Genomic DNA, 25,876 nt, shown 5'->3' on the forward strand with positions numbered 1-25,876 from the left:
GTGTAATTGTGGCCATTGCTAATTTTCATGCCGCGACGGTTTAACAGTGATTGCGCAGCCCGATTCACGTGGGAAATGCTTCTTGGAGCCTAATAAGCAGTAAGGTGCACCTCCTCCGTGCTGCCATGGCAACGGTGGGATGCAGGAGAGCTGGGAGCTCTCTCTGCCAGGAGCGGCTGCACCTTGCCAAGGGAACTGCCCTTTGGATGTCCAAATTGGTTTAATTACCAGCCCTGGAAACTACCTGGTGTCTAGTGACCGATTCTTCCAATGAGTGATACTTCCCCCCCACCCTGAGCAGAATTAACCCTTTGGGTGCTGGCTTTGGCTGTGTGCGGCAGCGGGGAGGCGGTCTCGGGGGGACTGGCAGCGTTCACGCAAAGCTGTCGGTCTTGATAAGGAAGCCCCGGAAGCTTCGCTGATGGTGTTCTGGCATTCGATGTCACACTGTGCTTTCAGTTTTTGGTTTCGGCCCGCTTTCCCAGCCGCTGCCCGTCCCTTTCACCGGAGGCAGGGCGCGTGCACAGCAGCCAGTCTTGGGTCTTGACCTTAAAGAAACCGGCTGCTGGGATGAGGGAAGTGATGGCTGATAGAAAGCCTGTGGTTGTTCATAAAGATTCTCGTCTGCAGCTTGCACACCAGATACCTCCACGCCAAATCAACCCCATGAAATCAGAGGGTGGCTCTCAAAACGATGCACTTGCGTCATTCTTGTGCTTCTCCGCCGAGGTGTTGGGTAACCTGTACCCGATGAGCTCTCCCGGGAAAAGAGCCTGCATGGCCGTCATGCCGGCACGGAGCGGCTGGCGTGACATCCGCTCCACGTGAGCTCTCTGCACCCTCCCCCGGTGCACCATTTGGCTGAAAACAGTCCACGCGTACTACTAATTACGCATTGCTCTGCTACCTGCTAATTAAGGAGAGCTGCAAAGTTGAGATGTGTGTTCTCTGGGGTAGTGACCACCAAATTCAGTGAAGGTGGAGGTGGCGGATAAAAATTCTAATGAAGAGAAAGAACTTGGAATGGCTAATACAAGAGTGTGATACTTTTTTTTTTTTTGTCTTCCTTCAGGATTTACTGATATTCCTGTTCAGAAATATAGCAATGTTGATTGGGCAAAGGTACGTAAATGTCACGGTTCCCTACTCTAGGGAAGTGAATACACTGCAGTAGGAAAAGCCACTTCTCCCTATCCGGCTGGAAAAGAAACCCAGTCAGGTTGGCACAGATGCATTTTGGAAAAATAAACAGCCGGGAGAGAGACGCTGCCGTGGTTGTGCAGGCTTGCAGAAAGGCCGTTGGAGGAGGGAGCTCCCTTGCTCTGCAGGCTCCATCGAAGGTTGGGGGAACTGCAGGATCGGCTCCCGGCACCAGGAATTCGGGGGGGTCCTGGGGGTGAGCAGCCGTGACAGGGGCTGTGCTGAGAGGGTTTCTGCCAGGCTAAACAACCCCAACCCCCAGCCTCAGCAGCGTATTCCCAGTGTTGCTCGCTGGTCCCTGTCCGCCGTGGATGGGCAGGGACTATCAGACGCGCATCTCTGCTCTGCTGGACTGGCCACGATTTCACCTTGGTGGGTAGGCTGACAAACGTCATTTTTCTTAAAATAGGATGTGTGCATTGCAGAGTTTCATTATAGTTCCGATATAGGGCTGGCTTTCAAAACCAGAAAGGTCCCATCAAGCTTCTGAAATTAACATCTGGTTAAAGCCCGGCTTATACGAAGGTTTTCAGAACTCTCGTTGTATCGTGAGATAAAAATGAGCTTGAATATGGAAAATGTGAACGCCACAATATTCACATGTGTCATTATATATCTTCTTTTACATGGCATCTGACGACAACCTGGACCTAACTCATTTAGAGGACTATTGAACCGTGTTATTGAGGTGCTCGTGTCTCTCGGTTCGGCATCACAGCAGCTGAAGCTCAGTCAGAAGAGACGACAACTAAACGCCTGTACAGACGACGACTGGACGATGTGCCTCCCAACGATCTGATGGGAAGTAAACCAACCGGGCAAAATGGAAGACTTTCCGTGGACAGACATATGTCCCAGTAAGTACCTCCTCAGTCGGACTCTCTGCATGTGAGCCCATGTGGGACGGAGGGCAGGCTGACTTTACCCAGACCTATAAAATGCCTTGAGGATAACACAGGAAAATCCTTTGCATCAGGCAACGAAGTACAACTCCTACTTATGTCAGCGGTGAGATCGTTTTGAGAAGTTTGCTGTTTGCTTCCTTTGGAAAGAAATAGCAGACATTGCAGTACAACTGGGGAAACACAGATTTTACTCCCAAATCTAGCAAGTCCCAAACTGGGAAGGTTTGGGGCTTTTTTGTTAACCAAATATAATATCTATTTATATGGATCTGTTAACCAAATATAATATCCATTCGTTTACAATCATTTCAGGAGGTTACATTAGTATCGCATGGACAGTGGGCCTGGATTCTATCCTATGGAAGATGCTATACAGGTATAAAATACTCTTTTTTTTATCAGTATTGAAGCCCAAGTGGGTGGTTTTTCCAGGATTTTGTTTTACTTTACCTAACAATATTTTAACAGTGTATGAAAAAGTAGCCTAACAAATCTGTAATGCAGCATAGTGGAAAAACTCCCTCTTGGTACAAGAAAAACCCGAGAACCCAGCAGGACCTAAAACACTGCTGTAGAAGCAGTAAGATAAAAATTTGGTAATAAACATGTATTGGCTTTCATCTTTCACAGTGCAGTCCAGGGTACAGAAGCGAGCCCCATGGATGAAAGACTTTGGATTGCACTAACGCCTTCGTCATAGCAAGTAAATCAACACGGCAAGAACCATCCTTTAGGCTCACAGTCACCTGCCCAGCACAGGCTCTGCCAGCTAACCATCACCCGGAGTCTCTTAGGAGTTGCCTTCAGGTGGTTGCCCCTTTAGGAACACCCCTTGTTTCACTGTTGTTGACTCTACTTGCTCTGGTCTAACCGTTCCAGAGATATGAGAGAAAAAGAGGGCCACGTTTCAAATCTGAAGTAGGGTCATTCAGATTCTTCTCGCTATCGTATTCAGCCTTTGGAGCAGAGGCTCAGGGTATTTTCCTGCAGTGGCTGGGTGGAGTTTTTAAGGATCGGCTCCTCCAGGAGTTCAAGATGCCAGATACAACCCTCAGATGGTATCAAGTGGAGGTCAATATCCACATATGGTAAATATGAGTTAAGATAAAACAGCTGGACCGATGTTCTATTTCTTTAACATTTACAAAAGAAGCTTGAAATATCCGTAACACAAAACAATTTTCTCATATGCTAAGAGTTCAGTATTATCTAGTTTAACTGGAGAACTTAACGAAACAACTGCATCAATACATAATACAACTACAAACTGAACAGCCAGGAGGAATTTCTGGTCCTCCAGCTATAAAGGACTTTTTTTTTATTTATGTTTGCTTGTTAAGTTTAATTCCAATAGTTCACTACCCATTTACAGAAAAAATATTTTACTAAGTATTATCTAATACCGCCCCGCAGCAAAGATGACTCTTAGAAATGCTTTAAATATAACCTCAACAGGAAGAAGTATAGTTGTCAGCACCAGTGTCTTCATGGTTAAAAACACAGAAAATATTAGTCCATACAAGAATCAAATTTTTAGCTGTCCTTTATATATGTCTGAAAGGAACAGGAAGGGAACGGAGTGACTTGCCTCACAACATGAAGGCAGCATCTGGTATTTTACTGTTATTAAAGCCTCTTCTTGGTCAAGGAGACCCAGCAGAACAGAAACAGTAGTTATTTCATGGTAGTACAAGTTTCATAATAGCAGAAATGCACCCAATTGGCAAACCCTTTTAAATACAAGCAGTGAAGGCACCTGATGCCTTGGGATAACCATTTCCTTAGCAGTGCCAGTGAGGAATCACTCTCCTCTTTGCTGACGTGAAGCTGCATTCACAGAGACATCTGATAAGCCGCTTTTTTTTTTTTTAAGTGTAGGTAAAATCCCCTTTGACTACGTGATGCCTGCCCCACTGGCACTGCCTTCTCCGAGGAGCTCCCAGGGACTGCAGCGAGCACTAAACTAAGTCTCTAAAGGTTAACCCGCTGGTAGGTGTAAGATGCCAGGAGGGAATGATCACCCGGCTGGTTTGCGGCCGGTGACGTGAGGTCGGTAACCCGAGAGCTTGTGGCACAGCTTTCATGCCTGGAGTTTCTGTGGGATCACAAGGAGCTGGACGGCTCGGTCCCCGTTTGTGCAATGCTGGAGCAGCTTGGCTGTGTTGCCCTCCTGAGCGCACGCCTTTAAACTGAGTCTGCAGTCAAAGTGCAGCACCTATTTCCGAGCAACTCACAGCGTGGATGGTCCTATTCTGCCCTGCCCCGCCTGGATTAGTCAGGAATATCTGGGAACATGTGTTCCTGAGCTGTCAGTCATCAGCCAGCCCAAGAGCTGGGAAGCCCTAGGAAGCTTTCGCTCTACTCCTTTTATTTTTCCATTCCCTCCCACAGCCTAACACAACACAGGGCAACAATACAGGCTGCAGGAAAATGGTTCCCACAAACATATTATCACTATGAGTTAGGTATTTTTTTTTTTTTTTTTTTTTCTGTTTTAAAATATCCCAAACTCCAGCCTGGTTTCAAACAGTCCTTTCCCAGCTGTGCTCATCACAAAGGACTGCCTGGAGTACCCATTTGGTTTCCTGTACATCAGTGGCTTTCAGAAGGAACAGTTTCCTTCGTTACCCCACCTGGGCAGGAGTGTCGCTTTTATATATGGTCAGAAATGGAAGTGGAAATGCAAAAGCTGAGAAGCAAAACCTCCTCGTGTTCCCAGTGGCACTTGAAATGTGCCAGGCTTGATGGTCTGAAAGAACATTTTTTATCTGCTGACCCTTTCTGGCCCAGGTGGGTAGTTCTTATGCCTTTTCCTGATGTCGTAAATAAGAGTGATAACATGCAGCCTATGGAAATCTGCAGCAACTGTTAGGTACTCATTAGTCACTGACACAAAGCTTTGCACATCTACAGGTGCCACAGGGAGAAGGCGAAAAAGAAAAATGTGTCGTGCTCTGAGGTGAACACCTTGATTCCCTATCAGTCTGCAGGAGGCTGAATTAGTAATTTATGAAGCACTTTGGCCACGACGAGATTTGTTTAGGCCGCTTAGGATTTGTTTTTTGCCGCTAACACAGAGCTAAACAACTGAGACTGTGTCTACATGCTCTTCTGCAGACAGGAGCGTGCTCCGTGCCCTGCGCCTGCCAGCTCTAAGCCACATCACCGGCAGCACGGCCGCATTGTTTGCACAGCACGGAGGGTAGGGCTAATATTCCCACAGTTACTCATCCCAGCACCGCACCCCGTCCTTTTTCCACCAGGTGTTGCAGCGGCTTCTGACTTGTTGGCCAAGCTGTCTGCCTAACAGGAACGCGGCGGTCACGCATGGAGCAGCGTTGGGAGGCCAGGGAGGAGGAGGAGTGGTGACTACGTGGGGCTGGGTGGGGGTCATCGCATCTTCATCCAGCTCTGTGGCAGTGCGGACAAAATGTGGTTCCTCTGGCTAGGGAACAGACTCTGGGAAGATGGAGATTTTCCATCTTTGACACACCCTACTGCTTATTAAGGTTTGAGAAACGTAGAAGTCCATGTTGTTATGACCACCAACAAACTTTCAGGAAAAAGCAGGCACTGCTACAGAAAAAAAGAAAAAAAAAAAAAAGTAGAAAAGAAATCTAAATCCCCATTGCAAATACTAAATCCAAACCAAATTAAATCTTCAAAGCCTCCTTCCTGGACATAAATCCCCTCTTTTTCTTTTGAAGGTCAGCACTAGATGATGCAAGACCAGCACTGAACTTCCAGCCCATCAGCCTCTGCGGAGCCAGGCGGCAGACGGGGTGCTGCGGTCTGCCCGCATACCTCCTCCAGGCGCCGGGGAAGAGGCGAGAAGCAAACCCCTTCCCAGGGTGAAAGAGTTAAGCGATCCTCCTCACCTCTCAGGGCATGTGTTGCTGCCGTGGGGGTGTCACAGGACAAACTCGTGGGCCAGCCTGCAGCAATCAGCCCTGGCAGAGAAGGGGCTGGCGAAAGAAGGCATTTGCAAAAGCCTTTTGAAATGTTGCCTCCGCCTGCTGAAACCGATAGGAAAGGGCTCGCCTTGCTGGTATTTTAAGGGTTTCTGGACGACTGCAGACAACTTGCTAGTGCTGACTGCCCGGCGCATGCGTGAAACTAGTGACACGGCTCGCTGGGGGGGAATGGCAGAGCTCTGTGCCCCACTGCAACTGCCTTCTTCCTCTGACCCGAAGCGTTTGTCTCTTGAATCGGCCAACCGGCTATGGCAGCGGGGCTAGCTACGGGACCACTCCACGTTCTTGTTGGTGTGAAGCTGGTATCTATGCTCCCTACATCAACAGGAGTTACTGAACTGGTTTAGGTGACTCTGCCTGTTGTCCCCGTGAACAGAGCGCGGGTTATTCTGGTATAGCCCCAGTGGGAAAGCGCTAATCCTCCCATCTGCACTTGTTAAACCTTTTAAGTCAAGGTCAGTCTGATGAAGGAGCAGGGCTGTGAGGTCTGGTTTTTGCTATAGCACTTGCTAGAGACCTAAGAAACAGCAACTGTGAGTGTTAGAGGGCTTTAAGCCCACAAATCTTTCAGGCTCGTTGAGCATAGCCCTCTGGCTCGCTAATGGAAGAGACGAGGAAGCACTAGCTCCCGTGCTCTCCGTCTGTGTACAGCAATTTTAGACCCAAATTCCTCTGGGTCCAGATTCATAGCTGAGCAGATTTACGTGAGGGACCTCACGTAAGTCATCCCACTGATGCGTGTGGGATTAATCAAACGAGGGAAGCAAAGAACTTCCACAAACACCTTGCAGGACTGGGTCCTCAGATGAAAATATCTGCTATAACATGTGGGGCCCGGGAGGAAAAGGCTACGTTAGCGCTGCAGGACGTGCGCGTAGCTCTTTTGGAGAGAATGCTGCAAATTTAGAATGTTTACTTTGCAAATTAAGTTCGGTGGTTTTTTTTTTTCTTTTTTTTCTGTGGCTCATGACAGTGCCCTGGTACTTAGCTTTCTCAGCTAACAGCTAGGTAGGCAGCCAAAGCTGCCTGAAATCCCAGCGGCAGACACGTGGCAGTCCTTGCTGCTTCAGGCATGACGCAGGTACCCTGCCCTGAGGCAGGGCCGGCAGCAGGCAACTCAGCTCCGTGTTCCTGAGCCAGGAGCAGGACGAGATGCGTGAAACCGTCCCACTGATTTCTGGCTGGAGCTCCTCTCAAGCCTGTGTGGCTTCCCCTAGAGTCATTCACATTTCCTCGGGGAAATCCTAACCCCAGTGACTGAACATGGTGTACTCGAGAAACGCTGAAGGCACCAAACCACTGTCTTGTGGGGGCTTCAGAACGCCAGACTGGCTGCCAGCTTGTGAAATGGGCGCTGAAGTGTCACCAAGGAGCCAAAGCGCCATCGATGTTAAAAAAACAGCTGACCGAACCTGTAGCTTAATTTAGGAGCTTGTCAGATGTATGGTAATGGCCTGGTAAGGCTTGGTTAAACGTGGCGTTTGCAGTATCTCTGTGTGCAACACAGTATTAACCATCAGCTCTTGCTGGCAGATTTCTTGTGGGAAGATCTACTCTGGGACTCCAGCAGCGCTGAACACTGAGGAACTGACAGAAAAAGGAGTTTGGGCCAATGTCTCTGCTGGCGTAACTCCATTACAGCCAGAGGGTGAAATCTCAGCCCTGCTGAGATGCACGGGACTTCTGCCAGACTCGCGACTGCTGAGAACTCTTTTAACAACTCAACCCTGATTTTGCTTTGGACCGAAACCTCCCCATGAGTCTTAGCCTATAAACACTTGCATCTTGCACACAGAAGAAAAACGTTCTGCAGCAAGCAAATGAGCTCGGAACCAGACTTCATCAGCGAAACCCTTGCTGTGGACATTCATTGTGGGCTAAATTTGGCTTGCGCTGTGAGACGCTGGCTGAGTGGCACGCAGACATCCAGCTCCCTCGGTGATGGAAGGGCTCCTGCTCCGGTTGCAGTCCCTGTTTATTCGACATGCTCCCTGTTGCTCCTGTGAACTGCACGAGCAAAATTGTGGTGCTGCCTCTCAGCGTGACCCACTCATGCAGTCAGGGCTCATTAACATTCTTTTAACATCAGGTTATTGCAGGAGCCCTATATACTGGCAACGCATCTCTCTCTTCTCTCTTTCCATTGCATATGGCTGTCGTGGCTTCTGGACTTCTTCTTAGGTGTACTCATTGTCACAGGGTACTTGTGAGTCTTCTGGAAGCTCTTGTGGCTGCAGCTGCACCTGCATCAAAGCCCTCTGCACTCCTCCTGTTTGCAGAAGACTGACTACACCTCCAGGGAGGAGGTCAGAAAGCTGGTGCCTCCATCACCCACACCTGCACCTTAATAGCTTATGGTTCTGAGGTTAAAAAAGCAGCAGGAAAGAGGATGCTAGGAGACAAGAATAAATTAATAACATTTCTGGTTTCTTTATACATCATAAAGAAGCATGGGAGAAAAAAGTGTTTTGCTTCCCAGATCACATTCACAGCAAACAGGAATCGTTCAATCACCGCTGAAAAATACCAAGTGCACTCTCAGGGGTTGGCAACTGGAATGATGATTAAAAAAATATGAGCAAGATTTTAAGTGTCTCTTTGTGAAAGTGCAAAATTGTTCATCAGTGGCAGGACAGATGCTGTAAACGCTGTCTTAAAAACCAGTCTGGAAGGAATGTGTGTCTCCTCAACAACAACAGAGAAGACGACCAGCTCTGTCTTCCCAGCACAGACCCAGCCCCTTACGGATACAGAGGGAGTTTGTGACCTTGCCTTCCTACTCCACACATCAAGCTTTCTGGAGCTCTGTGTCTCTTTTTGCATTTGAGAAGACAGACAGGAAATGTTTCACAGAATTGATGAAGTTGGCTGGGACCTCTTGGGATCATCTAGTCCAACCTCCGTCAAGCCGGGTGAGCTAGAGCAGGTTGCCAAGGACGGTGTCAGCTGGGTTTTGAGTATCTCCAGTTTTTGAGCACCCTCACAATAAAAAAAATTGTTTTTTTGTATTCAGATGGAATCTGATGTGTTCAGTTTGTGCGTCCCATCCTGTCAGTGAGCACTACTGACAAGAGTATGCCTCCCTCCTGTTGCCTGTGCTTGTTTTCCTACTTGTCTGGCTGGACCTTCCCTGAGCTTGGAGGAAGGGATATCTGAAAGCCAGCCAGCTGTTCCGGACCCCTGTGCTCTCCAGGATCGTATCACAAGCAGGTCTCTGAAGAGGCCAAAGTCTGCTCTTCAAAACTGGAATCGTGGTCCTGCCTTTTGTCCCACTCTCCCCTCTTAGGATCCTGAATTCCACCATCTCACGGTCACTGCACGCAGCGCTGACCCTGCCTTCACGTCCCCAACAGTTTTCTTGTTTGTAGGTATGAGGTCCAGGAGAGCACCCCTCCTTATTAGCTCCTCCATCACCCGCGCCAGCGAGCTGTCGTTACTCTGCTCTTGAGCATTTCTCGATCGCTTGGGCCCTGCTGTATTGTCACTTCTAGCTTAAACCTCTTCCTACCAGCTTTAAACTTAACTCTAGTATAAAATAAATCCACCTCCTCCTGTGCTCGCTGCTGGTCCCTGCAGTCCCTGCTGCAGGCCTGGTGGCTCCATGCTGCTGGGCATGATGTGTTGCAGAGAAGCCGTCAGACTTGCTGACACAGAGGTAGCCTGCCTGCTCCCAAGTGCACTGACTGCAACAGCAAGCCGGCTTGCGAGCCCACATCTGGCGACCTTTGCATCTCTCCCAGCTGCTGTGTCACGCTCACGCTTGCCGTCCTGGACAGATGTTCACTTGAAACTACCTCACCGGTGACACATGACTAGAAGCATGTCCTTGGTGAAGCGCTTTTCAGCGTTTTCTGCTTTTGAGCTAACCACCGTTGTGACCTCCTCTCTGCCCAAGATATGTCGTGAGTATTCTTTTAACTGTTTTTTCTTGCAAAATGAAGGAGTCTCCTCAAATCTCCAATGAGATTTGCTGTATGATGCGCCTTCTCTTTTTTTTTTTGCTCTCTTAATAAGTCAGAACGCAAGAGCTGGGACTGGATGTGGAGGGTTTCCATATGGTCGCTCTCCATGAGGCAGAGCAGCGTATGGCCTTCGGCTGTCCTGTCCCAGGTGTTTTAGTACTGAGGTACTAATTACTCTTTCCCAAGGGCTCTAAATAGATGTGGCAGACAAAAGGTGGAAAGGAAGGCAGAAAAAAACCATCTGTATGGAAAAATTTTGCCAGTTCTACAGATAAAAGTATTTTTGTGCAACCTTTGCCAGAGACACTGTCATTCCTGGAGTCTGAACTCTTTCCGAAGTGACTGTATTAAAGCCATTCACGTAGTAACATATAGTTCATCACTCTGAAGGTTTTAGCATTACCAGATGATGGAGCCAGTCAGGAGAGCGGCCAGCATGGGAGTCTGTCATGACCCCCATCTGCACCAGCTGAAGGATTTGGCACAGAAGTGGATTAAGCTCTTGGGGGCTTTAGGCAAATTCGTTGCCTTCCTCTCAGATTCCTGCAAGCAGCACGTTTTATTCCGAGCACTGAGTTACACCCAGCAGGGCTGCTCCACTGCCTGCAGCTCAGCATTGCACAACATTTGTAGGACCAGAGCTCCACTGTGGCAGGACGCCTGGCCAGGCATTTCACAACTGCTGTCATCGATGGATTTCTGCTTACAGAAATAGAAGGGGAAAGCCCAGCTATCTAAGCCCGGCTCTGAAAAGGAGAAGCAAAGTGCACATACACTGCTCTGCTCTCTTTGCAAAGCAGTAGAGCTTTATTACAGAACCACCTGCATGTCTCTGGGCTGTTCTGTGGCAGGTAGCCATTTCCTCAGCATCCTCCAGCCACGGCTGCCACAAGGCTGAAGGGAGTTTGTCGCTGGTTCACCACCTCGGTGGCTTTGCCCTTGGAGAAGCTGCCTTCCCCTCAAGTTTGACCCAGCCTGTAGCCCAACTCAGAAACCCATCTGTCTCCACAGCGGGCTCTTGTCAGAGTTCAGGGTGCTTTGACAGGCTTTTTAGCGCTCAGCAGGATTTAGGCTCGCATTTTTGGCACCGAAAGGTTCAAAGCATTGTACTGCATAACCCCAGACTTCCCCTGTGGCCAGTGAGCATTTGGTTCCAGGAGCATAACGATGCGGTGCAGCCCTGCCAAGTCCCGAGGTGCCACGCAGCACCGCTGCCCTCCTGCTCTTCCCTTCGGCCCCCACAACAGCCACTTCTGCTTGGAGACCAAAGTCACCGGCCTTCCCCTCAGTAACAACAAAACCTCCTCTAGCCGACGTCCCAATGGACGCGTCCTTCTCCTAAACGTGCCTTTTTCCCTCAGCGAAGGAGGCCGGAGCTGCCGGGAAACCACTTCCCACGAAACCTCTTGGACGAGACCCCTCAGCGTCTCACAGCCTGGCCTCAAAATGGCGCGGGCGGGAGGCGAATCCCTTCCGAACTCCGCTCTGCCACACCGGCCGCGCTCGGGACGCCGCGGGGCTGCTTCCAGGGGGGGGCAGCGAGCGAGCGAGAGACTGAGCCGAGCCAGGCTCCGGTGAGGACAGCACGGGAGGGGAAGGAACTGAACGGCCCGGCCCAGCCCAGCAGCAGCAGCGCTGCCATCCCCCTCACCGCCCCGAGCGGCACAAGATGGCGGCGGCGCGGCCCAATCAGCGCTCGGCTCCAGTTCGCACCCGCCCTTTGCCCAATCTCGGCGCTCCGCGTGCCCCGGACGGTTCCATTCGTCACAGTGCCCCCACCGCGCCCCTTCCCGGGGTGGGCCCGCCCGGTCTCTATAAAAGGGAGCGCAGCGGACATGTGCTCCTCAGTGCCGGCGGGAGAGGGGGAGCGGGAGGGGGTTGTGTTGGTGGCGGCAGGCTGCAGCGGGCGCGGTGGGGGTCGGGCGCGCAGCACAGTCACCGCGCAGCCCCTCGGTGCTCGTGTCCCCCGGTCCCCTTGTGAGGGGCTGTCGGTGTCCGTGTCCCCGTTCCCCCCCAGTCCCTGCGCTGCCGCCGCTCCCCCGCGGGATGCGGGCGCGGCCCGCCCCGCCTTGCCTGCCCCTCGCCCCGGCCGCAGCATGAGCGCGGCGAGCGATGCGTACTTCCTCATAAAAGACATAAAACCCGGACTGAAAAACTTAAATGTCGTCTTCATTGTGCTGGAGATCGGTAAGTGGCGCCCGGCACGCCCCGCCCCCGGGCCGCCCACGCGTGTCCCGCCTTGGGGGGGGGGGGGGGGCTGTGCTGTGCCCACCCGCGTCCGTGTGCCCGTCCCCCCCCCCCCACCCCGGACACTGAGCCGCGCTTCTCCCCGCAGGCCGGGTCACCAAGACGAAGGACGGGCACGAGGTGAGGTCCTGCAAAGTGGCCGACAAGACGGGCAGCATCACCATCTCCGTCTGGGACGAGATCGGCGGCCTCATCCAGCCGGGGGACATCATCCGCCTGACCAAAGGGTGCGTACGGGGCCGGGACCCCCACCCCCACCATCCCACCACCCCCCACCCCTCGGGCCGGCTCCCACGCAGCACCCCGGGGCCGCTTGCCAAACCCAAGCTGCCTTTGCCAGCCCCGAGCATGCCCAGCCTGTGGCTAGGAGGGGCTGGAGGTTTCCTTGAGGAGGTGGTGGGAAAAAAGCCTTGAAAAAAGGGGTCCTTAGGTAAATAACTCCTTTTTGGGGCCGGGGGATGGAGCATGACCGGCAGCCCTTAAAAAAAGGGTCCTTAGGTAAATAACTCCTTTTTGGGGCCGGGGGATGGAGCGCGACTGGCAGCCCTGGTCTGTAAACCAAGCAGGGTGGTCTTAATTTTAATTTTTCCAGCCAATTCTTGGCTCCAGCAGTCGGCTCATTAATGAAAGGAGAGGATGATTAATGCCTCTCGTGCAGGAAAAAGTTGTTTTTCCTTGCAGCGAGTTTGACAGAAGCGACAGGCAGAGGAGGAGAAGAACCTTTCCAGTCTCACTGTAGAAACTAGGGCTACGCTGGAGAGCCTGCTAATTCGGTTGGGTGCAATTAATTTGTCTCAGAGCTGGTTTAATTTTAAAAAGCAAACCCCAAACTCCTGTCTGTCAGCTGTGAGAAAGAATCCTAGATCCTTTTCCGTGTCACTTCAGTTGTCAGTCGCAAAGGGGTAGTAGCTTTCGCTGGAGTTCTTCACCCTGGTTAGGTTACACTTAGAAATCCAGTACCCTGATCCTACAGCACGCCAGGAGACGGTGGAACTCCAGCCTATGTAAGGGGCCTTTTAATTTGTTTTTATGAAAAAGTAGGTAAAAGGTTACTTAGTGGAGCTGCTCTGGTTCTTCGTTGAGCGTAACTCTGGGTTCTGGAGTTGGGTGACCCTTGCCACCAAAGCTACAGCTGCTTCCTCCTGATGGAAAACGTCCCCTTACATGGAACGGGCTGGCTCCTGGGCAGAGCCGGTTCTGGGAGAGCATGTGGAGTGCTGGGCCGCTGCGATGGGTGGATCTAAACTGGAGCGCCGGGCTGGCACAAAGCCCTGCATCCAGGTGACATCGAGACAAATTTAATAGCCATGAAGGGTTCAGCCCTGTTGCTGTGCTCTGCCCTGGGACCGGCTTGCTGTTGCTGCTCCGGTGTTTCGGTGCAGCAGACGGGGGTCCTTGCATCCCTTCCTGTCAAAAAGTGAGTTTGGCTGGCGTGGATTAAATTGATGAGCTGCCATCGGTATTCCTGGTGGGCGGCCAAGTCATGCCTGCATTTACATGAATTGCATGCTCACTTGGGACCATGTAGCGAGTGAGGTGGCAAAAGCTAAATACGTTTTGGTTTGGCTCTCATGGTCAGAAAAACGCCCTCACGCTGGCATACAAGGGGCTCCAAACACCATTTTAGACTTTACACAAATAGGGTTAATTTGGGGGTGTGATGTTGCCATTGCAAGGCAGGGAAATTGCAGCTCTGCAGGCTGATCTGACTTTCTCCAGTGCAGCGTGCTCACTGTTACACACAGAAAAGCTTAGCTAGGCCCCACATCTAAACATGTCTTTTTTTTTTTTTTCCCCCTGCCAAATTTTGAGCTGTAGATGCATTCTTTTGGGAAAGCAGACACTGCTGACTTTTGTCACTGGCCAATTAACTAATTTACAGGAAGCTGCTGCAGTTACTATTTGTAAATTCAAAGCTAGTTCTGGAGTTCAATGCTTTATGGCCGGCTCTGAGACAAAAACAGATGGTTGCATACATGGAGTAACTTTGTGCTGGAGGTTATCAGGCCCACGATTTGCTGGGCCTTGTCCCAGTAAATGTATGCCTGATTTTTGTTTATTATTTCGTAGCTCTTTTTCGTTGTGCTCTGCCACAAGACTGTCCAGCTAGCTGTTTACTGAAAGTTAAGCACAGAGGGAATCTTTAAAGTGAAAGGTAGCATTATAAGTGAAGAGCTTTCATCCTGCTTCTGGATGGAAAACTCCCGAGGTAGGCACCCTAACTGTAGATGCTGTGCTTTACTGCTTGTTCTGAAGCACAGAGAAGGTTCTCGCTGCGTTGGCATCATGGTCCTGCTCTGACCGCTCCCTGCGTGCGGCCGGACGGCTCCCAGTCTCAGCAGATAAGGCAGAGGGCGAGAGGAAGGTTTGCTATCTATGTTCCAGAGATAGGCCTGGAGCGTAAGGAAGTGGTGGCTTGTCCAGATTATCTGTGACTCCCAAGAGTGCAGGTGCTGGGGCTCCCTGTTCCTTTGCTAGAAGACACCCATATTCCAGTGAACTCCCTCGCTCTGCACCCAAGTTCCTGGCCTGTGCTTTCATTATTTTCTACATATACCCGATGCCCCTCGCTGCAAGGAACAATCCTACAGAAAGTTTGGCATAGCTCAAATTCCACCGCTTGAAGTCGAGTGTTGCTATAAAACCAGAGTGCGCTCACGCTGTCTTGTAAGTGAATGTTTCCGCAATCAAAAAATGATTTCATTACATTTCTTTATGTCACTTGGAACAGAATGGTCAAACTTGTGCCTTTTTAAAAAAACAAACAAATCTGGTAAGGACCTATAGTAGAAAAGTAAGCACTTCCTATTATACACATTCAGTAGCAGTATCTGGAATTCTCCAGTGACCAAAGGTAATTCTTCCTGGCTCCTGCTGAAAGCAGAACTGAGAGTTGTCAGTGAGTGGTAATACAGATACTGCTTCTGGCAAAATGCCTTTCCTCTGCAGGAACAGTCATAAGGGCTGCTCCAGCCCGGCAAGGAGCATCCAATCTCAACGTAATTGGCTGCTTTCCTGGAATTGCCAAAGGAGTCAGCTGAGCCTCCCGAACCTTTTGCCAGAAGCAAAACATGAAATTTTAGTGTGGTAAAGTTGGGGTCCCTGGGAATTTTTTTTAGTCCATGCTGATATGTAGTACTTAATAACTTTTGGAAGGTAGCATGCTTCTGCTTTTTTCAGCAGCGGTGTTTCTCGTTCGCTAAGAGCCTGCTGTGCTTCTCCTTTCTTTGGCCAGGTACGCGTCTCTGTGGAAGGGATGCCTGACGCTTTACACGGGACGAGGAGGCGAGCTGCATAAAATCGGGGAGTAAGTATTGCGTGGGCACACTTGTGGTGTTAGGTCCTGCGCTCAGCAGAGCATCGTGGTAAGTTGGAGACGTGGTGCCTCTTGGTAGATGGGAGCTAGGGCAGCAAAAGCGTGTTGGCTGGCCGTGGATGGGTACAGCACAGGCACCTGTGGGGTGAGTTTTTACATGGTGGTGTGATAATGAGCTCTGACCCTCTGTAGATTGCTGTATTTTGGTGGAAGCCTTGTGTGTGTGTATCATGCTTTAGAGAAGCAGTGCAGAGAAGGAAGACAAAGGCAACTCCAGTGAATCATATCTAAAGAGAAGCAAGCCTCATTAAACCTTCTTTAAACTGCCCACAGACTGCGGTGGTGACTCCTCCTGAGTAAGAACAAACATGAGTAACATACTTGACAAGCAACAGGAAAAACACCAACATATTTTAACCAGAGGAGTGCACTGCTGTTGCACCAACTGCCGTGGGAGGCTTTGTAGTCATCAGGGAAGTGGGGCGGTGGGGTGGCCACATCTCTGCTTCAAAAATGCCCAGTGCTCAGCTGGATTTTGTGAGGGCTGCAGATTTTCTTCGATGCAAAGCTGTTGCCCTAGAAGTGTCATCCCATGGGCTTAACTCTCCGGCAGGCTGGAGCGAGGTGAGTCCTCGTCTGGGTTGTGCCTCCACTTCTGCTTAACAAGTCCAAGCTGCGTCATGATCCAAATCTTTCTTGCCGTCTGCCGTAATTTCCACGTGCTGAGTTGGTGGCCTGTTCTTCCCCTTTGCGTGGAAAAGGATGCTTTGAATGTCATTGCCTGTTTCGGACCGCTCTGTGCTGGTGTGTTAATGGGGCGCTCCATAGCGTGGAAGTGCTGAAGTTTTCCGTAGGGACCCGATGCAGTCGCAGTCTGGGAGCGGGCTGGGTGACTCTGTGCCTTGGGTGACCTCGTGAGTGGCGGCTGGACAAGGTTGTGCAGGTGGAAGAGAGACAAAGCGAGCCCTTTCATCACCTTTTGTTTCCTTTAGGCCATTTTGCCTCTTAGAGTCAGTGTGTACTTGCCTCTGCTTGACTGAGATGCCCTCACCAGGAAGATGGGACAGCTTCACCACAAGCCTACAGAGGAATCAAAGAGCCTTTTAATACCGATGGGTAGTCAGTGGGTCTTCTCGGTGACAGGATATGTCAAGAACATACGTTCTTTGAGTTGCAGAGCTGAGAACTCGGTTATAAAAATGGCTTTAGAGTTTCCTCATCATTCTGATTTCTCCCCAGGTTCTGCATGGTATACTCAGAAGTGCCAAACTTCAGTGAGCCGAACTCGGAACACGTCGGGCAGAACAAGCTGGTACGTTAAACTTGTCTGAGGCTTCTGGCGTAAAGTGCTCTTTGTTCTGTATGCTCCACACTAGGCTGTGGTCAGATGGGACTCGTCTGGAAAAATGGACTTCAAGTGATATATAAAAATGAGCCAATAATTAAAGTAGCAGATAAATTCCATGTGGAGCCACTGTAAGAACACACCGGGGGGGGGGGGAAATCAGACCCTTTCTGTAAAAATGTGAAATTTCTTTCTCTGATCCATGTCTCTTTTTTTTTTTTTACATTTCTCTGAAGGCACAGGGTGAACAGAATAATAGTTCTGCATCAAGTAATATGGGTTCTTGTACTTTTGGGCCACTGGGTAAGTTGTTTTCATTTTGTGGAAGGATGAGAAACACTTAATGGGAATAAAAAGAAATCTATCTCGCGAAGGGTTCTCTGCTCTGGGGCAAAAGCATGCTACGCTCTAAAAAGTCTCTTAGACTGGGGCCTGAGCCTGCAAGCATGTAAGCACGAACATTTCCTGAATAGTGGTTTCAGAATTTCTTCCCTAGAAGCAGAAGAGATCAGAATATTCAAGCTGCCTGTATCATGCAAAGAGACTTGACTAATCCTGAATTGTTTTGATGCTTTCAAAGAGCTTTTGCAGCACTTGAAATTCTGTTTTTGAAAACTGCTGGAGATCTTGGCTTTCAAAATTAGCTACTTTATTCTCGCCAGTCACCTTGGCTTTCCTGCCAGCTTAGCTCCCCAAAACAGAAGTGGTAGTAATCTGAGTTCCAGTATTTGACCTGGCTGGATCATTTTGTGACGTGTTTAAACATTGAAGCGTTTTCTTATTTAAGCTTCGCAGACTTGCGTGGGTGTAAGCTGCGAGGGAGCCTTCGCTGTGACCTGCCTGCGTGACAGCCAGGCTCAGTACCCGCTGCTCCACAGCTCAGCTCTGCTGGTGGATCCCAGCGAGCTGATCCGTAACGTGCTGGTGGAAAGCTCTGTGTCACTTCAGTTCAGTGACTGCCTGCTTGCTCTTTAGCAATGTGGTTTCAGTTTCCTCATTTTACTACTTTCATGAGCCCTTTCTGTTCCTTTGAAAATAAATGCTGCTGGGCAAAGAAGGGCAGTGCTTTGAGGGCCAGTCCTTCCTCAGTGCCAGGGTGAGGCGAGTAGGCTTGCAGCCCACTTGGTGTGTCGGTACTTGCCTGGTGCCTCTGCTTTGGGTGGTGGACAGCTTTGTTATCACTGAGCTTGTACATACCTTCTGAAACTTCTTTTTTCTTGTCCTGCTTCTTGCATGGTCTTTGAATGGAAGGATTTCCTTTTGGGTCTTCCTTCTCTCCCCATGCTTCCTTCTGCCCTTCCAGCTCTGTCCCTCTTCCTGCCAGCAAAACATGAGCTTGTGAGGCTCACGTTCATGAGAACTTGGTGCTACTTGAGTTGCTTCCGTGGCCAGACATCACGAGGCAGCTTTCTATTTCTGTGTGCCTGGTGGTGGGGAATTGGGGCAAGGGGCTTTGGGTAGCCTGCTTTTCTTCTGCTTGCTTCTCCTTGACTTCTGCTGCCCTGCTGTCTCTCTGGAACATCTTGGGGGGTGACCTACAAGACAGTGTGTGTTTCTGAAAGGTCTAGTTTGAGACTCCAGTCTCTCTCAAGGGCAGAGAGTCTGCTGCAACTCTGTGACCCGTCTTGCTTTAGTGGAGAGTGGGGGGGAAGGTAAGCTGTGGTTTGGGGTCTTGCGGTGCCAGAGGGGCTTTTCCTTCTGGTGCTCGGGGTTTGCTGGTCACTGTAAGCCCCACGCCTTCCCTGTTCCTAAACTTACGTAAGGCAGCAGTGACGTCCATCCATGGAACTCGTGCTAACTTTTTTCTGTCTTTTTAGGAAACGGTTTACAAACTGGACCCGAATCAAGTGGATTTCCATTTACGTATAATCACGGCCACACTTACGCAGGTAGTGGGAGAGGCAATGGACGAGGACCTGTAAATCCAGCACCAGCTAATAGCGTTCAGCCTCTTCCCCCTGCTGTCGGTAATGGGAGGGACCCACGCAGAGCCTTTAAGAGATGACTATGCCAAATGTGGTTGTACAGCTTGCTTAAAACTCTACACTCTACTTGAACACTTACTGCACTTTTATTTATAATTAACTGTGAACCAGTTTGTCCTTTGTTGTTTTTTTTACCTTTTGGTCTATGGAGCAAACTTGATGTGATCTACTTCTTGTTTTGCTTAGGCAAGCACAGTGAGTCCTCCCCATAAATTAAGGAGGGGGGGGAGAAGGCAGATAGAAGAAAGTGAGGGTAACGGGTTGAAGAGTCTCGGTTAAAACTTGGTACCCTTTGCTAAACGGAGGAGAATTTCAGTTCCATGTATGTATTTTTGTTTCTGTCGGTCAGCCATAGAGCCTTAAAAGGTCTGTTATGTCCTGTGCGCACATACGTTGACCGCCATTAGGGTTAATGGGAGCTCTTCGTATTGGAAGAGAAATGAAGGAGAAGAGCAAAGATGCTCTCATGAACTTGGGATGAAAACAGCTTGTAGAAGCAGTAAGTGTAAGGAAATGGTGGTGTCAGCACCTAGTGGTGTCTCCTGAATCAGAGACAGGGGAACTCGGATGGAAGTTGAAGATACGGTGAGTGTCTTGAAGCTTGCCTTCCGATTCCAAAAAGGTGTATGCTACTTAAATTCTCCATAGACACCATTTGCTGTCAAGGAAAGTGACACTCATTTTTTTGCTTTGGATAGAAGCCTGGATATTCGTTCTTGCTTTGCATGAAATAAGAGGAGAGGAGGATCTAAATTCAGACAGTATTGGGGAAAAGGCTGTTTGTAGCCACTCCTTGTGTAAAAGCCCAAGGTTACTTTGCAGGAGTCTGAATTTCCAGGAAAGAACTGTTTTCAAATGCTGCATTACCCATCTCCAGTGAGGCTGCTTGGTTCTCCTTCCTTCGTTCACTTTTCCAGATGAATTATGTATTAGATGAAGCTGTATGTGTGGATTGCAGAGGTACTGGCCAAGCACACGGCGGCACTTCTGATGCTGTTAAGCTGCTGAGGTGTCCTTCCTCTGTTTCATATGAAATACGAATTACCCCTCAAAGAACTTAACCCCACCCACCACCATCGCCCGGGGCAAAATAGCTGTGGTTTTATTTCTGAGATCACAAATGCCTTGACTCGAGATCGGAGCCCAGTGCCATATTTCAGATCAGGTTCAAAAACGGCTCGGAAGCTGAGGTGTCAGACTGGATTCATCTGTTTCGCTCTTCTCATAGCTGACCTCTCCAATAAAAAATTGCACTAACCATTTCGGAAACAAATCTTAACTTTCTTTCTGTCAAGCCATAAAGACTTCATGACAAAAGGCTTTTTCTGAATTGTGAGTTGTCTCTGTGGTCGTTGATGTTTGAATCTGCTTCGATGTCACTAATGTTTACAAGTTGTTTACTTCTGCTTTTGGTACTCTTGTCATGACGATTTGTTGAAAACTGCTTCTACCTGGCAGAAGTTCGTCTGAAATACTGAACTTTCTTTTAAATGAAAGCAGCAGAAAGGACAAACTTCTGAAGGGAGGTTCGGAGCGACCTGTGTGCCCGGAGGGCTGTTTGTCCCTGCTCTGGTGAAGTGCCATCCCGCGGCCCGGTGGAACTAGCGAGACTGGCCGTGGACACGAGAGGGTGGCATGCCGCACGGCATCGCCCGCGGGTGCCGCTACGGAGGAACGGTGCTGATCGGTGAACCAGAAGGCATGCGGTGGCTTCTGGGGAAGTGGTGTAAGGAGGCCACGTGTAACTCAGGGACTTTAAATTGCTTGCTTATTTAAAGAAGTGACGTGTAGTCTAGACGCACGGACAACCTCTTACACAGCGTTGCGTTAGGACGTTTGTGAGAAGGAAGCCAGGAGGGCTTCTAGACCTGTGAAGCGTACATGCCCTGTTCTAGAGCTAAATGAGATGTGAGTATGGGGTGAGAGCTGGGCTTTCCAGGAGTACCTGTGAAGGTAAGCAAGTGAGTGGTGGGGACTGCATACTCCTTGCGGTATCTCAGATCCTGGTGGTCTTGGCTTCTCTGCAGCATAAAGAGTGTTGAAATGGGGGAACCCTGTGTTTGCGTGTGCTGAGGTGCCTGATGTTTGTAGCTCTATGCATTTGAGCTTTTATTAAGCTAATAAACAGAATACTTGTTCACAAATTCCAAATAAAAAGTGAGATGATTACTTCTGATAGGTGGCATAAGATTAAAAGCTTGCTGTGGAGTGGGTGATTGATTTGTGGTTGGGAGGAAGAAAGCAGGAGGCTGGTCTGCATGTTCTCAAGGTTAGTAGCATTGCTGCCTCCCTGTTCCTTATGTGAATCTGTTTCAGTTTATTAATAAATTTTTACTTCTTTGCAGGGGAAATCTGTGCCCTGAGAAGTCGCATGGACTTAAATATCATCCTAGTAATTTTTCAAGGTCTTCTGATCTTCCAGTGAACCTCAGACAAAGTTGTTTCCCTCAGAGGTATCAGTGGCAAGATAGCGAGTTCTCGGCTTGCGGAGAAGCCCGGGAGCCAGCCTGACATCTGGATCATGCCACCTCGGAGTACGGAGAGACAGAGACACTCACACTTCTCTGTGTAAACAAGCAGTTGTCACGAATTACTCTGACACTATGAGGCAGTTGGTGGGTGCCCAGTGGTTAGGTCATTAGGGAGTCTCTTTACAGGTGGCTTCATTCAAGGTAAGGCTGCAGTTAGGGTGGTCTCATTCCAGGTAATACAGAGTGCCAAAGGGAAAAAATCCTCAGCCCTCTGGGAGGTGTTGCTGTGCCCAGACACCAACTGTGCAGTGCTGGAGTGCAAATGAGTGGTCCCGATACATGTAAGCCCCGAGGTGCCCATCTCTTGTCACCCACCACTGCCCCAAGGGAAGGGCTGATGGTGGGCCGCAGCAGCGCGGGAGGTCATTCTGCTGCAGTCCTCCATGTGTTCTTTCTCTCCATCCTCAGCGTAAATCTTGCCCCTTCATCCCAGAAGTGGGAAAACAGTCCAGTACTGTGAAACACTCTCCTAGCCTTGGGTGCTGGCAGGGTCATACCCTCCGTGTCCCCAGCGAAGAGGGGAGGGTGCTCTAAGAGCAGTCACAAACCCTGGACCAAGGCACGTGGTGTATAATCCGCTCCCACAATTCACTTACTGAGCTTTGGCATGAAGTTACACTGGCAGGTTGCAGTCCTGTGCACTTCTGGGCACCGTGCAGACCCCGGTGAGGGGTTCTACAGCTGGCACTGGCCCTGCAGCCTGTGCAGATGACACCCTCAGCAGCACCGTGGGCACGTTGGCCATCATCTGTCGGGGCATGCGATCCTCTGGGCCCAGGGGAGTCTTCAGCAGACAAATGCTGTTCCCTGTAGCCCCTTGGGGCCTTGGTTTTTTTTTTTTTTCACAGACGTTGATGGTTGTGTGGTGCTAATGACCTGGCTGTGCTACGGTCACCCTCTGCAACTCCTCAAAACAGCGGGTGCTTTCCCGTTCTGTAAGGCGCTTCTCAGCAGCAGCTCCCCAAGAGCTTTGACAGGACTAGGAACTGGCAAAAGCAATGGGGCTTTGAGCGTTTCTGCAGAAGTTTCCTGGGCTGTTTCCATGGCCGGTGCGTTCTCAACTGCCAGTTTGTCCCCCTGCTTCTCCCAAATGTCTGTAGATTCGCCCTTTCAGACATACTGCTCATGCTTAACCCTCCAGCCAAGCAATTCTTTGCGCCGCTGAGCGCAGTCTCTGGCAGCGCTTGCGAGGGGGATCCCGGGAGGGGCACTGCTTTCTCCCCGCAGCTCGTGCTAGCGGCTAGCTCTTGAGCTGGAGTTGGTTGATTTGGGGAATGTACCCTTAGTCCAGTGCGTGTTGTTGAGGCGGTGGCAGGGCTGTGACTCCCTGGCCTGGCTCTGATGAGGCTCTGTTAATGCAGAGCTAATGGCTGCTGCGCCCAAGCGCGGCGTGCGATGCTGCGGGGTTCCCTGGGGAGCATCCCCCAAGGGTGGGCTCTCCAGCAGGAAGTTCCAGGGAACTTGAAATTGTTGTGGCTCTTTGTAAGGATTATGCTTTTTCATTTATTCTGTGATGGGCATTTGTGTGTGTGTAGCATGTGTCAGCATACACAGCATCTTTTAAGTGGGACGGACAAAATTAACCCTAAACAAGCTGTTGACTAAACTAGAGAGAATGGAGTTCAAAGGGATTAGCAAAAAAAGTTTGGAAGTGACTAAGGGGAACACTAGAGGACTTCACGTAGCTTTTTAATTTCTCTAAATTGCTGATTTTTTTTTTTTTTTTCTCAGGAAGAAAGCAATGCAGTCATAAGAGCTTCATCTAAAACTGTCCTCCCACACCCCCAGCTGATAAAGACTGTCTGGCTTTGCACATTTCCTAGGGAGAAAATTTAGGGAAGGAGTAAAACATCAGGATTTAGCTCAGAAAATAAAATCCTTATGCTGTAAATGTACCTTCAGAGCTAAGCACTTCCTTACTACACAAGTTGAAATGGGGTGGTATCTGCTCTGCAGAGCGGCAAACCCGAACCAGTGCATTCACTGTGGGGCTGACTAGCTGCTGCGTGTTAGATAAATTCACGTGTAAAATATGAAATAAGCTTTCTACATCGTTAACTGACACTCCACGGGAGTGTCGTTGTATGTTGTTGTGCATCAGCAGAGCCCTCTGCCAAGCTTTTTTCAGGTTGATGGCCAGAGGGTGAAATGGTCTTGCAAAGCACTGGACAACTGGAGAGAGTCCAGTGGAGGGCTACGAGGATGAGGAGGGGACTGGAGCATCTCTCCTATGAGGAGAGGCTGAGGGAGCTGGGCTTGTTCAGCCTGAAGAAGAGAAGGCTGCGAGGGGACCTTCGAAATGCCTCTAAATATCTGCAGGGTGGGGGTCAGGAGGATGGGGCCAGACTCCGGTGGTGCCCAGCGACAGGACAAGGGGCAACAGGCACAAACTGAAGCAGAGGAAGCTCCAGCTGAAGATGAGGAAGAACTTCTTCCCTCTGAGGGTGACGGAGCCCTGGCCCAGGCTGCCCAGGGAGGCTGTGGAGTCTCCTTCTCTGGAGATATTCCAGACCCTCCTGGACAAGGTCCTGTGCAGCCTGCTCTGGGTGACCCTGCTTGGGCAGGGGGTTGGGCTGGGTGACCCACAGAGGCCCCTTCCAACCCCAACCATTCTGTGATTCTGTGACTGGTTGGGAAATGTGGAACGGTGCTTGCCCAGCTCTGCCGTGTGCCCTGCGGGGATGGCAGGGACGTGCCGCCGACTCCAGGCGTGACTGGGGTTGGGTCCTGCGCAGGCAGTAGGTTCTCATCCGTAAAACCAGGAGAAGGTGGTAGGGCAGCTCATTCAGATGCTAAATTAACATTTTATAAAGGTGCTGAATGCTGTGGAAAAGCTGAAAGCCACAGCCAGCGTGTAGATTTTTCTTTCTCAATCAAGAGATGTTTAAGAATATATATTCCTAAACTCGGATTCTTTATAGTTAGGTATTTGGGTTTGCTCTTTTCCCAGCGGTGCCAGATGCTGCCGACCAGGCAACTGATCTGTTAGAGCTGGGACTTGTGCCGGGGTCGGGTCCTGCCGTGCATTCCCACCGGGGCAGGGGCGCGGGATACCCCACCTGGGGACAGCGGGAGGGTGCTGGGGACAGGTCTGCAGCAGCAGGGCTGGTGGGGCCCTGGAGGGCTCACGCTGGTGGCTGCTCGTACCTGCCTCGTGGGCTGATTTTTAAAACGGTTGGACAAATACCTGTGAGGAGTGGCTTGGGAGGAGGGAGGCGATTCTGGTGTGGGACAAGCGTGAAGGTGCATTAAGCGATCTCCTGTAGCCGGTTCCACCATTATTTTCCATGCTTTATGCATTAGCTTAATTTTCGTAATTTCCTCCTTCCTAGGTTGATTAATACTAAATTTAATTTTCCGTAATCAACTTGAGCATGTAACTCGGAGAGATGAGGTCTAGCCTGATTGCGGTAAAAATCTACCTATCCTGTCTAGCTTGAATAAAGCAAAACTATTTTTATCTCTAAATTATGCAATATTTTCGTGGAGCTCTGCAGCCTACTTACATTTAACCTTTGAATGGAGTACTCTGGTTTTTTTTCAGACCACCTAATGCAAACTTTTGCAAATGGGTTTTTTAATTATGAGAAACCCACCTGCATGCCATCAGCCGAATTATTAGCGAGGCAGAGAGGGATAACCAACAGCGCTGTCAGGCTTCAGCTGAATATGAAAAATATTTAACTGCCAAAAACAGGAGTTGCCAAGAAATAACTTTAAGCACCAGGTGCCGGAGGAACAAATTAATACGACTTATTTTATTTTTAGAAATAGTGAGTCGAGGCCTGAGGCAGATAGATGTTTCTATGTGCAGCAGCACGGCTTGGCTATGGAATAGGACCGACAAAACCAGCACAGCCTTCTCTTAAAAGATCTAATTTAGTTGGAAAAAAGCCCTAGGTAGGGAGAGAAAGAGAACTTGATCTGCTCTCTACTATCTGTAAGGCTCCGGTGAGCTGTTCTGTGCTGCTGCTGATCAGAGCTGGCTGTGGTGTGGTCTGGGATGACCCTGAAGCAAGAAACCCCTGCGCAAGAGCCGCTCTTGAAAGCCTTCTCCCCGCTCCGTGCAAATCTAGTTTCATTTTGGCTGCGCTTTACTGATGGCAGGGCCCGTTGCTGGGGACAGCCAGCCTAAATGTCCGTGCTGAGCTGATTTTCCCCAGCAGTGCCCGGGAATCGGATGTAATTTCTCGAGGAAGCGGGACCCAAAGCATCAGTAAGTCGGTGTCACGAAGCCGGCGAGAAGGATGTGTCAGGTCGGGGTGGGGTAAAATTGCGGCAATAAGCTTCCTGCAGCTTTTTGAGCAAAGTGGATTTGCGGAAGCTCTCTGTGGAGCTTCATCAACGCCGCAGCTGAAGGCTCGAGTTACAAAAAGCCGGGTCTTTCTGGTAGACACGTTGGAAAAAAAGA

The 25,876-nt window shown here is 50.0% G+C and overlaps 1 protein-coding gene across 4 annotated transcripts; it reads left to right on the plus strand.

The window, feature by feature from the left end:
- Positions 1–11,909: 11,909 nt before the first annotated feature.
- Positions 11,910–23,360, plus strand: NABP1 (nucleic acid binding protein 1). Of its 4 annotated transcripts, XR_012765033.1 has the most exons (8): positions 11,910–12,228; positions 12,377–12,515; positions 15,524–15,595; positions 16,844–16,916; positions 17,186–17,252; positions 18,767–21,203; positions 21,280–22,514; positions 23,197–23,360. XR_012765033.1 is itself a non-coding variant. In XM_075430521.1 (6 exons), the coding sequence occupies exons 1-6, from the start codon at positions 12,138–12,140 to the stop codon at positions 18,952–18,954; spliced, it is 630 nt and encodes a 209-aa protein (XP_075286636.1). In that variant the 5' UTR covers positions 11,910–12,137; the 3' UTR covers positions 18,955–22,515. The 4 variants fall into 4 exon arrangements, 1 of the variants encoding a protein (XP_075286636.1); XR_012765032.1 differs by having other exon boundaries at positions 18,767–22,514; XR_012765034.1 differs by having other exon boundaries at positions 17,192–17,252; positions 18,767–22,514.
- The last annotated feature ends 2,516 nt before the right edge of the window (positions 23,361–25,876 follow it).

Source organism: Opisthocomus hoazin, chromosome 9 (genome assembly GCF_030867145.1).
Source record: "Opisthocomus hoazin isolate bOpiHoa1 chromosome 9, bOpiHoa1.hap1, whole genome shotgun sequence".
NCBI lineage: Eukaryota > Metazoa > Chordata > Aves > Opisthocomiformes > Opisthocomidae > Opisthocomus > Opisthocomus hoazin.

What these genes read in the sequence shown, in the direction of transcription:
- NABP1 (XM_075430521.1), top strand. Translation starts at nt 12,138, where the DNA reads ATGAGCGCGGCGAGCGATGCGTACTTCCTCATAAAAGACATAAAACCC. An exon ending in CTTCATTGTGCTGGAGATCG is followed by an intron (nt 12,229 to 12,376) that starts GTAAGTGGCGCC and finishes TTCTCCCCGCAG; the next exon opens with GCCGGGTCACCAAGACGAAG. An exon ending in TTGTACTTTTGGGCCACTGG is followed by an intron (nt 17,253 to 18,766) that starts GTAAGTTGTTTT and finishes CTGTCTTTTTAG; the next exon opens with GAAACGGTTTACAAACTGGA.